The sequence below is a fragment of the Panthera tigris genome, chromosome E3, assembly GCF_018350195.1.
Source record: "Panthera tigris isolate Pti1 chromosome E3, P.tigris_Pti1_mat1.1, whole genome shotgun sequence".
Taxonomy (NCBI): Eukaryota; Metazoa; Chordata; class Mammalia; order Carnivora; family Felidae; genus Panthera; species Panthera tigris.
This window is the reverse complement of record NC_056675.1, coordinates 35,558,382-35,571,450: the sequence shown is the minus strand read 5'-3', so window position 1 is coordinate 35,571,450 and position 13,069 is coordinate 35,558,382. Positions and strand designations below refer to the sequence as shown.

General features: G+C 41.0%; 1 protein-coding gene across 17 annotated transcripts in view; it reads left to right on the top strand.

Annotated features, from left to right (window-relative positions):
* Positions 1 to 13,069, top strand: part of RBFOX1 (RNA binding fox-1 homolog 1) — a 1,530,248-nt gene that overhangs the window by 933,119 nt on the left and 584,060 nt on the right. For all 17 annotated transcript variants that reach the window (XM_042971117.1, XM_042971116.1, XM_042971113.1 and 14 more), the window contains one exon: positions 4,261 to 4,302. In XM_042971117.1, the coding sequence (XP_042827051.1) occupies positions 4,261 to 4,302 (42 nt within the window). The remainder of the gene's footprint in view (positions 1 to 4,260; positions 4,303 to 13,069) is intronic.

The following is a 13,069-nucleotide window of genomic DNA, read 5'->3' as shown; positions in this document are numbered from 1 at the left end:
TATATTTACCCTCATGCTTCACTATCCCCTTTGGAACATCTCTATAATGTCCCAATTTTCTTCTGGTATTATATTCCCTCTGTCTGGAGAACCTTCTATAAGCAATTCTTTGAGAGTGGGTCTGTTGCTGATGATTTTTTTTTAATTTCTTTAATATCTCCCCTTCATTTCTAAAGGATATTTTCATTGGAATAAAAATTCTGGATTGCCACTTCTTTTCTTCCAATACTTAAAAAAAAGATCATGTTGTGCCTTCTTTTGGCCTTCCTGGTTTTTGTATGTTTGTTTAAATGAGAAATCCACAGTAATTTGAATTGTTGTTCTCTTACAAATAATGTATCATTTGTTTCTGGCTGTTTTCAAAGTGTGTTTTGGTTTTTGTTTTTGCTTTTTTTCCCCCCAGTGTTCAGCAATTTGATTATATCTGGAAGTGAATTTCTTTGGGTTTACCTCTTTAGAGTTTGCTGAGCTTAAATTTATAGGCTTGTATCTTTTGCTGAATGTGGGGAATTTTTAGCCATTATTTCTTCAAATAATTTTTCTGCAGTGAACTGTGTATCTTTATTCTAGAACTCAAGTGATATCACTGTTATATCTTTTGGTATTATTCTGTAGGTCCCTAAATTTATTTTTCTTTCTCTGTGGTTTAGATTGGAAGCTTCTTAATTCATATGTACACAAGTTCATGGAGTTTTTTCTGCTATATCTCTATTCTACATTTGAACTCATTCACTGAGTTTTTAATGTGTTTTTTTTTAATTTAGGTTATTGTTTTTGCAGTGCTAAATTTTCCATTTGGTTCTTCTTTGTATCTCCTATTTCTCTGCCAACACTGTCTATTTTTTTTCCATTTGTTTATCTGTGTTTTCCCTTACTTGTTGGAACATTTTTTTTCAAAGGGAGGGGGTGCAAGTGAGTGAGGGCAGAGAGAGAGAGACAGAGAGAGAGAGGAGAGAGAGAAGCAGGGCTCACCTGCTTTCACCCGACGCAGAGCTCGTGCTCACCCAATGTGGGACTCGAACTCACAAACTGTGATACCATGACCTGAGCCGAAGTCCGATGCTTAACAACTGAGCCACGCAGGCGCCTTGTTGGAACATGTCTATAACAGCTACTTAAAATCTTTATTTGACCATTTCAACATCTGTGTCATCTCAGGGTCAGTGCCTGTGAATGTCGTTTCCCATGTGAGGTTAGATTTTCTGGTTTCTTTGTATACCTAGTAATTTGGGTTATATCCTGAGTATGTTGAATATTAATGTTATAAGATGTTGGGTTTTACCTCAGTCCTGTGGAAATTGTTGATATTCTTGTGTCAGCAGGCAGTCAATTGATCCAGTTGGATTCAGGCTGAAAGTTCTTACCTTCTTTCTGTGGATTTTGCTTCCAGTATAAGTTCTGCTGTCAATAGACTTTGCTGTAATAGTTGGATCGTGTGTGCACATCCCAGTGGCGAGTCTGGGACCCGAGCAGTGATCTGTCCCGTTCATTTCTCAAAGTCTATGGTATCTGTGTAGGTCATATACCTACACATGTGGCTCAGGTGTGAGTGTGGAGTTCACAAAAGCTCTATATGATGTCATTTCCCCAAACTCTATCCTTCCTTCCAAACTCTTTCCAGGATCCTCAAAGTATTTTTGTTTCCCAGGGCTCCTCTTTCTTGTCCTCCAGCCACAAAGTTGGTGCTTTTTCACCTTGTTCATGTAGTCCTGTGACTCAGCATGCCTTTGTGGCCAAATGGGAGAGGACAGAGAAAAATCAGTGGGATTTTGCCCCACCTTCTGGGACCAGAGCATCTCAGATCATAGGGAAGCTTTGCCTCCCCCAGATTGTTGGACATCTCTATCTGTCTGTATTTTGATGTTTCATTCTGGGTTTTTAGCCGCCTTGCATCCATGCCAGGGGATGCTGGTGAGGAGGAGGGGGCGGAACCCACTGCTGTTTCTCCTCTTGCCCCCTCCCTCTGTAGTTGTTTGCCTTGCAGAAAGCTCAGATGGTGCTGTATGCATTCTACTCAGACTTAATATCTGCACTGAGTGGGGAACACAGGGTGAGGTGTGCTTATGACATCTTATCCAGACCCAGAACCTCATCACCACCTTCATTTAGTTCATCGCGGGGAGAAAAAACATAAAATACAATTTACCATTTTAGCCACTTTCAAGTATTCAACTTGGGGGCATTAAATGCATCCACAATATTGTGTAACCATCACTATCTAGTTTGAGAGCTTTTTCGTCTCCCCAAGTGGAAACTACAAACCCATGAAGCCATCACTCGTGTCTTTTTGTCCAACGCCCCTGGCCACTACTAATCTGCTTTCTGTCTGTGGATTTCCCCCACTTCATTTTTTAACAGTTTACAAAGATAAAATTTACATACCATAAAGTCACTTCTTTCTAGTGTATAATCCACTGTGTGTGTGTGTGTGTGTGTATGTGTGTGTGTGTGTGTGTGTTCTGTGTATTTATAGAATTGTACCCATTTTTAAAAAGATTTTGGAATATTACCTCCCAATGTTTCCTCTTTCTTTTATTGTTCTTCCTTCTTTTTAATGATCTATTTTACTGTAATATTTTTAATAATTTTTTTAATGTTTATTTTTGAGAGAGAGAGAGAGAGAGAGAGAGTGCACACGAGAGTGTGGGAGGGGCAGAGACAGAGGGAGACACAGAATCCAAAGCAGGCTCTGGGCTCTAACTGTCAACACAGAGCCCTATGCAGGGCTCGAACTCAGACACTGTGAGATCATGACCTGAGCCACGTTGGATGCTTAACTGACTGAGTCACCCAGGTGCCCCTTACTGTAAAATTTTAAAACAAAAGGGAGATTGTAACATGTATGTACCTCTGTAGCTGCTTCTCCTAAAAACTAAATAGTGCCTTTTGAGCATTTTCCGTTTCCGTTTTTTCACATGGTTCCAAATGCTGCACGATGTGCCATCGTGTGAATGTACTATAATTTATTTTTAATTTTACCATTATTGCACATTTTAATACTTGCAGTTTTTTTTCTTTTCACGAATAATGCTGTAGTTAATTGACATGTAAATAAACATTTGTGTATATCTTTCCTTATTGCCTTTGGTGCTATTCTCAGAGGTGATATTTCTGGGTTAAAGGGCATAGCAAAACACCAGTTTATAGATTCTGGGTTCTGGCATATCCCAAAATAAAGATTCTTGTTTTTGTTTTTGTTTTGGAGAAAGTAGAAAGAAACTCTCAGTACAAAATACATAAAATATACATCAAAAGTCGGTTCCTAAACCTTCTTATCCTTTAGTAAAAGTTTCAAAAACTTGCAATATAGTGTCAGATGCAAGGAGTCAGGGGTTGCTTCATTGGTGAAAAAAAAAAAAAAACGAGAAATAACCAGAATACATTGTGAATGCAGACCTAGATTTTATTCCAGCCTCGCTATCTAAGCGGAAGGTAGAGTCAGCCAGTCCCCACAGAGGTAGAGTGGCCATATGTCAGGGTTTGCCTTCTCACTCCCACTTCACATCTGCTGTCGCTGGCATTGTCATTAATGTCACCCCACCCTCTCCTTTCACTCACATGCATTTTTCCCGTTTGGACAATGCATTATGTGGTCACTCTGAAGAAGCATCCTTGATTTTCAGAAGCACATTTTGGTAGGGCAAGGATGATCGATGCCTGGCAGATGTATCATGAATCTCTCCTCTTTGGGCTTATGGTGGGTATCACAAATTCATCAGTTTCTTTCTCTGATACAAGAATTGTCCTCAGAAATCCCCCAACACAGTTATATGGAGCCTTAGCTACCATCTGATTAATACTGGACCATAAAATGGATCCCATTTGCCAAGGCATGTAGGTGATGCTCCTGGTCCTTGTCGTGGGAGGAGACATCGTGTGATGGCTGGTGCCTGTCCCCAACTGTCTCGGGGGGGCCTTCAGTGAAGAATATGCCTGTACCATTAAGGCATGAGGGATTTTCACATCACAGGAACCTTCATCCGGGGAAGATTTTGCTTCCCTCACCCTCTATGGGATCTCTGTCCTCCTTCCTCTTGAAGACTCTGGCTCATCCTAGCTGTATTTCTGGATCACACGATTGAAAATCCAAGTGAAACTCAGGCTATTTAGACCTAAAGAAAAAAAATTAAATACATAATTAATTAATCCTGGGTCTCCTTTGAACCGAGTGATTAGAAGCAACTTTCCATTTTCTTTCATGTTGTTTTGGTGCAGAACCTGCTGATTTTTTCCCCTCTTTTTTTTTTTTTTCCTTTGTAGGCTTCAAGACAACAGATGAATTGTGAAAGAGAGCAACTAAGGGTAGGTGCACCTGCCTGTAAAATACTTCCTGGTTCTTGTTTCTGTATGATAAGCAAAAATTTCCTGTCTCTCCCAAGACACAGGGTTCTAAATAGCGGGCTTCATCTTAAGACTGGTAGAGTTGAAAATATTTATCCCAGCTAATTTAGTATTGATTGAGCTGGTAAATACAGTATATCTTCTTTTGAAGTGCCATTATACTAGATATGGATTTTTTGATTTAGATTCAGCAATAAATACTTCTCTTCTGGAATTTGTTTGACATCATTGTACTCTTTTTATGTACAACACGAGGTCTAAGTAATAACAAAGGTCAAAAGGATGTCTTGCTGCTTTCTTAATGTGAATACCAGGCTGTTTGCTGAGTGGCTAAAATGCTCTCTTGCTGTTAACTGGGGGTGGGTGAGTCACTAATATGTCAAGGGCATTTTCCAGGAGAATTCAAGTCCTCTGTAGACCTTTTAGTTTTAGTGGCATATGTGTATATTGAAGAAGGAGACAGAATTTTAAACCTCATATGCTATTTACCTTCTTAAAAATGAAACTCTCAGTGCTCAAGTGTGTTACGCATCGACACGGGGAGAATGATTCGCTTATGCATTTAGCTTGGTGGCATTGTCCTGTTCTCATGGTATCATGGTTGATATTCTTTTTGGCATGGATGTGGTATTTTAAGAAATATCAGGATTGTCTCCACTCCTCCCGTTTGTATTTTTTTTAAAAATGTATTCATGTTTTGGATGGATGACTTTGAAGTCATAAGTGGCCTAGTTTTAATGTCACTGACGGAAGTTGGCAACTTTTACTGGACAGTGCGCCTTATAATTGTGTTTCTGTGTTATTATAAAAACTAGAGGAATCCGCTGCTTTCAAAATCCTAACTGTGAGGTTTTGGGGGTTGGGGGACCATTGTGCTCAAAGGGATCTAATGCCTCAGAATAATTCATTAAACCGGTCCAATGCCATTTATACACTGCCTTGTAACTTTTCAGAGCATTTACTTAATGCTGGTCTTGGATGACACTGATTTGTAGAGTTATTTTCATTTTGCAATTGCTGTTGGCATCAGGTCTGTTGCATCCTCTGTAAGACAGAATCTGGTCATATGGAACCGAGAAAGTGGGTTGTGGATGTCTTCTTCTTTTATGCATATTTATTTTATGTGGTATACCGGCACAGCCCTGTCCGTTAACCTCTCATCTATACCCATTTCGCTCCTGAGTACCTGCGCCTACATTAGCCACCGTCCTTCGTAAAATACCCTTCAAGATGTCTTAAGCTTTCCTGAGCTTTGTTATGGCTTCTCCCTGCAGTCTGAATTACTGGTTCATCCTGGTAAATAATGTATTGCAACTTCAGATTTCTCTTCCTGTTTGGATGAGGACGATGGCCAGAACTAGGTCAGAGCTAGATAAGAGGAATGTGTGCTTTTGTCTCTGGGATCCCTGATAAATTCCTCAGAATTAAGATAATACTGAATCCTCTATTGCAAATGAGACTCGCCTGGCAAATTAAGGGCTGCAGGGGGTAATGAAGTGCTTGTGTGCAGTTTGAGGGATTTATTATTTTGCCTTGATGAGGACATTGTCAACAGGGGTGTGGTTTAGGAACAAGAATGGAGCCCACTACACTCTGTTAAATAAATTCAAGCAGTGGTTTGATATAATGGGTCATATGGTTTAGTCCCAGTGTGGCTCCAATAGCCATTATAAAATTATCTCTACTATCGCGAATCGGTGCTTTGTTCTTTGTTGCTATTGTAGTTTTTGTTTTTATATTTTTAACTAATTTATGTTTTGAATCAATAGAAAACACATTTAAATCGATGGAATACACACTTATGTGGTTCAAAATTTTAATGATCCCAAAGGGAATGCTTTTATTTAAAAAAAATTTTTTTTATGTTTATTTTTGAGAGAGAGGGAGAGACAGAACGTGAGCAGGGCAGGGGCAGAGAGAGAGGGAGACACAGAATCTAAAGGACGCTCCAGGCTCTGAGCTGTCAGCACAGAGCCTAATGCGGGGTTCTAACCCACAAACCGCGAGATCATGACCTGAGCTGAAGTTGGATGCTCAGCCGACTGAGCCACCCAGGAGCCCCTCTTTTTTTTTTTTTTAATTTTTTTTATGTTTATTAATTTTTGAGAGAGAGGGAGAGATAGAGCATGAACAGGGCAGGGGCAGAGAGAGAGGGAGCCAAAGGGAATGCTTTTAAGTCTAGCTCTTTCCTGGGAGACTCCCAGCATTACTTTGGCTGTCTGGCCTTTGACATCGATGGATATTTACTCTGTCTCCTCCTTTCCTGTTCTCTCATTTTCTTCCCTTCCTTCTTCCCTACTGCCTTTTCTTCTTGTCTTATGTGTGTACTCAACCCCTCTATTACCTGAAAAGAGAACTGTCTTGATTAAAGTGATTGCTTTTTTTTAATTCATTTTTTTAGGGTCCCTAAAAGAAATGTGGTTCTGTTTTCAAATGCTAATATTACTTGACCATCTCAGTGAAATGCATTTTCCTCTCGGTTTTGTTGTTGTTGTTGTTGTTAGAAAGAGGGCCAGTAGGAGAAAATTAAGTATCTGTTTAGTTACCATCATCACTGAAGAGTGCCTGCCAGCCACACTTTAAAAAATATATTTTAAATATAGCAAGCAAGCTGCAGGTTTGCCATACAAGATGACTGAATGGACCATGGGCATGTTGTCAAGTTCATAATTCTTCGTTAGTTCATTCTGTTATGTTCAGAATTCAGGGATACAAGTGGGTAGTTGTGAAATGCATCCCTTTTTCTTGGCCTCCTGGAAATAGCAGATAATGCAGAAAGATACAGGTGCTCCTTCTGTTTTGTGCATGTGAACACTGTGTAGGGATCAGCATATCCCAGACCTGCTTTTCTGCTCTCCTTTCTGTTTCTTACAGATTCTAAATTAATTTTTCTTCAAAAATAGACTCTGAGCTGCATATTCTATGATATATTATAAATCCAAACCAAAATTCTCTGATGTAATTAATTCTCTGATTTTTTAAAAAGTTGAAGAAAGTCAAACTTTTTTTTTTCATAACCGAAGGACTTCTCAGAGCCTTTTTGCAAAAATGAAGTACACAGAGGTGGATATAATATGCAACGTTTTGTAAAATCATCTCACCACACAACAATTTTTGGCTCAAGAATACACTCTGGGAAATGCTCTTGAAAATTATATAAATTTTTAAAATTTTTTAATATTTTCCCAGTTAGGATGTTAGAGTCTGCCAATACAGAAAGGCTATGCATTATTTAAAGATAAAAACATTTTATCACCTCCTGGTGTCGGGGCTGACTCAGTGGACTTTCAGTGTTACCACAGTGGTTGGGAATCTCTGTGCTTGTCTTGGCCTTTCTTGCCTTCTTCTAAGATGAGGTCAAGCATCTCTTCCTTACATGGCATTCTCATCAGAGAGGAAGGAGAAGAGGAGGGTTTTCCTCATAGCTCTTGACTTTGATTGGAGGGAAGCCTTTTCTGTAGACGTTCTCTTTTACCACGTTAGCGAACTCTATGCTAATCACTCCCACTGTTCTGGGATCTCAGTGATTGGCCAGAGCAGCCAGGAGTCATCCCATGGGACAGGCCCCTTGTCACCTGATGGTCAAGAGGAGTTGTAGGTATCTTTGATGGAATCACCCAATAGAATCCACCACAAAAGGAATCCATGTGGGCCTTCTCTGTCCCTCATGGTCTTGGTTTCCTGTAGGTTCCTTTCAGTGCTCCGTTCATCCCACACGTGGCCCTGGGAGTTACATCTAAAGCAACAGCAAGTGCCTGAACTCTGGCTTGTGGAATTTCACAGATGCTTTCTCTGCCAGCTTCTCACAGATCACATCTCCCCATTCTACCTTTTCTACCCAGCTTGGCTCTCTCTTTGTATTTTGCCTTATGTTCTTTGGAACAGGGCCTGGATGCAGTCTTTATTCATTTCCCCTCAGTGTCAGGCAACTGACAGCACCCAGGCACCCAGGCCAGCCCCAGAGATACTGTCCATGAGCTTTCCAGCACCTGTCCTTCCCGAGAGAAGGACATCATCCAGTTATTCCTGACCAGTGATCTGCCCTTCTCGGAAGGCTGTTGGACTACTCCTGTTCCCAGTGAACAAACCACGGAATAGTAAACCTGTTTATTACTCCATCCTGAGTTTTGAATGAGCCTTCCTCTGAGCTTACATTTCATATTGTCAATGGGTTCTGTTGGGGAGTCTTCCCAAGAGGTCACCATGATGAGATCTGTACATTAAGTGCTCCTGACACTATGGGCTGTATTTACCAGCTTGTCTCAGCATCACTGGTGGTTGATGACAAGTCGGGTAGCGATAATTGTGCAGTTACCATAACCCAACCATCAACATTTACCTTTCTGGCATCTGGAATGACAAATGGACAAATAAACAACTATGAGAGAAATTATATGACCTCATTGTCCTTTGTCTCCCTCAGTGATCTACCAGGTAGAAAAATGGTGCGGTCATAGGGTAGGGGATCAAATGACCACACTTATTAGCATTCATATAAAATATTTGGTTACAAAGGGACCTTTTGTGCTGAGTGTATCAGATGTTGGTTCAGGGGACTGTAAACATATTTGGTCAGAACACTACTAAGCAGGCAAGGGGTTGGCTCCTAGGGGGAATCAGTATCTGTTCATGGACCAAAATCTTTATCAGCAATATGGCAAACGGATACTACGGGAGTCAGTATGAGGAGTGGTTGGGGGTGGTTAGGAGCTCTAGTTATAGACTTATGTTCATATCTCAGTTCTAAGTGTGCCCTACTTCCTCAAAGCTTCAGTTTCCCTGGGTATAAGATAGGGATACTTTCTCACTGGATTATTGATTGGATGAAATTACTTATGAAAAGCACTTCAAAAAATGTACGCCTCATAATCAGCAATATTAGGTTGTTAATATAGTATTATTGCCAATGATTCCCTCATGCCTCTTCCCGCTAGGAATACCAGACCAGCGAATACAGATATTTGGGGGTATCTATTCCCACTCAACTCCCAACATTAAACAACAACTTGAAGGACAGATTTCATAGTTATGGCATGGTAGTGTATTTAGAAGAAAACTGCCTCTCACTCAGCTAAGAAACAGTAAGACTGATTCAGGCTAGCCTAAGCAGAAAAGGCATACAAGCAGGCCTCCCAAGGAGCTTAGAATCAGAGAGCTATGAGAACTCAGGCAGTTCTTCCTCTTCCCTCATCTTCAGTGCTCCTTGTGGGTTCACTCTGGAATTTTCTTTTGGTAAAGGATCTCTTTACCTTTTTTAAGCATGTGGCACCATTCAGCCCCTAAGGTTTATGCCGTATCAGATCCTGCAGGTATGGGTACTGTTAATGGCTCCCGATTACAAATTCCTGGAGAAAGCCTCTGATTGGCTCACTCCTGCTCAGTTCACTCTGGTCCAACCAGCGGTGTCCAGGGAAGCAGGATAAATAAATCTCAGTTACCCAGGGCCAACTGCTGAGGAGGACTTGATCATCAGGGAGAGAGTCGTAGCCAGTTGAGTAAATATCCCCAAGGATGTGTACCATACCCTCCAAACTGGGAGATGAGAGCCAGGCAGAGGATCCCAGGAAGTAGATTTGCTACCACCCCGCCCCCCCCCCCATGTCTAGCTCAGCTTTTTGCAAAGTGTAAGACACCCGCCCTGTGTGGGACTCACCGTTTTCAGGTGGTAAACAGCTAGTCAAATCACTTTCCAAGTAATTCCCTTTTCAATTCTCTCTCAGTCCTTTTTATGTCAATGAGAAACTCTCAGTTTAAACTACAGTATCTTTAACAAGTATCTCAGTCATCCTGAGCCCTGTTTTTAACAAAAAGGGAGTGTACCTCAGGCTGGGAGCCTGCAGCAGCTGAAGCATCTATCTAGACTTTGAAAACATTGTTTGCAAAATACAGTAGTTAAGAACTAGGGGCCTAGAGCTAGGCCCTACTGAGATGAAAATCTAGACTGCAATTTACTTGTGCAGGTTACTGAAATCCTCTGGACCTCCAATGCCTCCTTAGTAAAATGGACATAATTGCACATATTTCTTAAGTTGGATGTCTCTGCATATGTGTGCCCACACAAATATTAAAATAATGAATGCATATGAGTTTGTTAGAACACTGTCTAGTATAGAAGAGGGTCTTAATAACTGTTAGATATGAATGGGATTATTTTCTTCCCATTAACTCTTATTATGACCACTGATACTGGTTTTCCAATTACAGAGGCAACACAAAGTTTCCTTGGCAAATACATTGATTTAGGTTAAAAACGAGTGGCTTGAAAGACAAATATTAACTACATAATGTTACAGAGTGCCTGCAGTTATGACAAAAATTGTGACGTTGGAATGCAAATGACCGAAGTTTCAGAAAATGCTGAAATTACGGCGCCAGCTTTGTGAAAGATGGTGTCGAGCAGATCGGCATTATCAATATTTAATTCTCCAGTTAGAAACAAGTTTCTCATTTCTGCTAGATATAAGAGTGATGTGGATTACAGAATGCAAATTGCTAATGATCATCTTGGCTTAAACCCATTGCCTTCATCCAGACATCCAATAGTGAAACTTCAGGCCGCCTTGGAAGTGAGCTATCACAATCAAAGACACATCTCCCCTTCCTCTCCCTGCCCCCTCCCCCTGGTAAAGCCCGACCCTTCCTCAGGGGCTGTCAGGGCAAGAGGAAAGGGAATGGAAGCCCCCCAATACTTGACGAAACATTGCAGCTTTCATGATATTTGGGCTATAGTTTTACGGTGGCTCACTGTAGGAGAGCCTGCTCCCATTCAGTCGTTTATTTGAGAAGTATTTTTTGAGCGGGAACTGTATGCCAATCACAGTGCTAGGTAGCGGAGATAGAACGGTATACCAAAGTCTGCACATACCTTACAGGCTAGCAGAGAAAACAGGAATTTGTCAAATAACCGTGACAAAATTGTACCTGTGAAATTGACAAACACCTGAAATGAGAGATGTTATATAAAAGAACATCAATGGAAGAAGCTTACCTGATTGACATCCGTTTGTCAAACTTACCAAATTAACACTTTCAGTCCAGTCCCTTTATAAAACATCCTGTTGCCTGCCCATGGCCTCCTGCAAAGTAGCTGTTTTGTACAGTCTTACCTTTCTCTCTGCTCATTGAGGTGTCTGCTTGCCAAGAGTCAGTTGTGTTTATTCCCAGACCTGCTTCTGCCAGCTGCACTTGTTATTGTAATTACATTATTTAGTGGAATATTGTGTAAACTGATGAAAAATGAGTGCAGTAAGAAAAAGAGCTGTTTCTGTGAAAACTAAGTTAATGCTTTGGAAACACTGTATGAGAGCAAGCCTCAACAATTATTCTGATTAGCTGTGAGAGGACTGTAAAATGTTAGTGGAAAAAAGAACCCTCAGAAATCTGGACAGATTCTGCAGTCAGAGCCTTTCTAATGTGTCTTAAAATGTTTACCACACTTTAAACAAAACCAGAACTGATAGTACAGATCAGAATTTCCCAATAAAGGGCCAGATAATGACTACTTTAGGCTTCTTGGGCCATATGGTCTCCATTGCAACCATTTAACACTTGCCATTACAGCACTAAGGCAGCCACAAACGAAATGAATGATTAAGGCTGTGTTCCAATAAAACTTTATTTATAAGAACAAGGGGTGGGCCAGATTTGGCCCCTTGTCCATATTCGACTGACCCTTCCTAGAGTTGGAAGTGTGGGATGAGGTCTTCTATGGGAAGGATGATGAGGAATTTCAGTCAACAGAGAAACCACTGTAAGATGACACCCTGGACCCATATCAAAGATCAACAGATTAATGCACATTAATATAGTTTTAATTAAACAAGATCTTTAAGAAAGTTCTGTATCATTTTAAATTTTTTTAATGTTTATTCAGTTTTTGAGAGGGAGAGAGAGAGAGAGACAGAGCGTGAGCAGGGGAGGGGCAGAGAGAGAGGGAGACACAGAATCTGAAGCAGCTCCAGGCGGTGACCTGTCAGCACAGAGCCCGACACGGGACTCGAACTCAAAAACCTTGAGATCATGACCTGGCCAAAGAAGGACGCTTAACCGACTAAGCCACCCAGTCGCACCAAGAAGGCTCTGTATCACTTTAAAAGTGACTTCTTGCTTTAACAGGCTTCCACCGAACTACCTGCTTCCATCCCAAATGAGATGAATTCTAAAACATGGGTAGCTGACACAGCGCTTGAAACGTTAAGTAAAAATTAGGCTGATTTTTATGTGCCGACCCTGATGTCTCAGAATCCCCTCAGTCTGGAATGGAAGAACAAATTTATCCTTTTTCCCAGGATCCCTCAACAAGTAATTTCTGGAATTCTCCAACGAGGGGCGACCTTTTCCACATGTACATACTGGCACTTATACTCTGCACAGAGTTCATCTGCTGCTTCAGAATACTCTCTTTTCTGAAGAAATGTCTAGTAACTTGCTTGTCTGGATTGTTTTGTCTTCAGAACCAGTTCTCTGGAAGTATGAACATGGCTCTCCATATTAACATTCCAAATACTCAGCTAATGTCAGACTTCAGCAATTAGCAAACCTTTGCTGAATGCTCCGGAGGTAATCAAGATCCAGTGTGCATGGGGACCTGGAGAGAGGATACAGGGTACAGGCCTTAGATCCCCACCATCACTGTCCCCATCCCAGTTCTTTGCAGGTTCCACACGTATGTTCGTGTGTGTGCACATGTGTGAAAAATAACTTATCATTGCTTGCTTTCATCTTATGG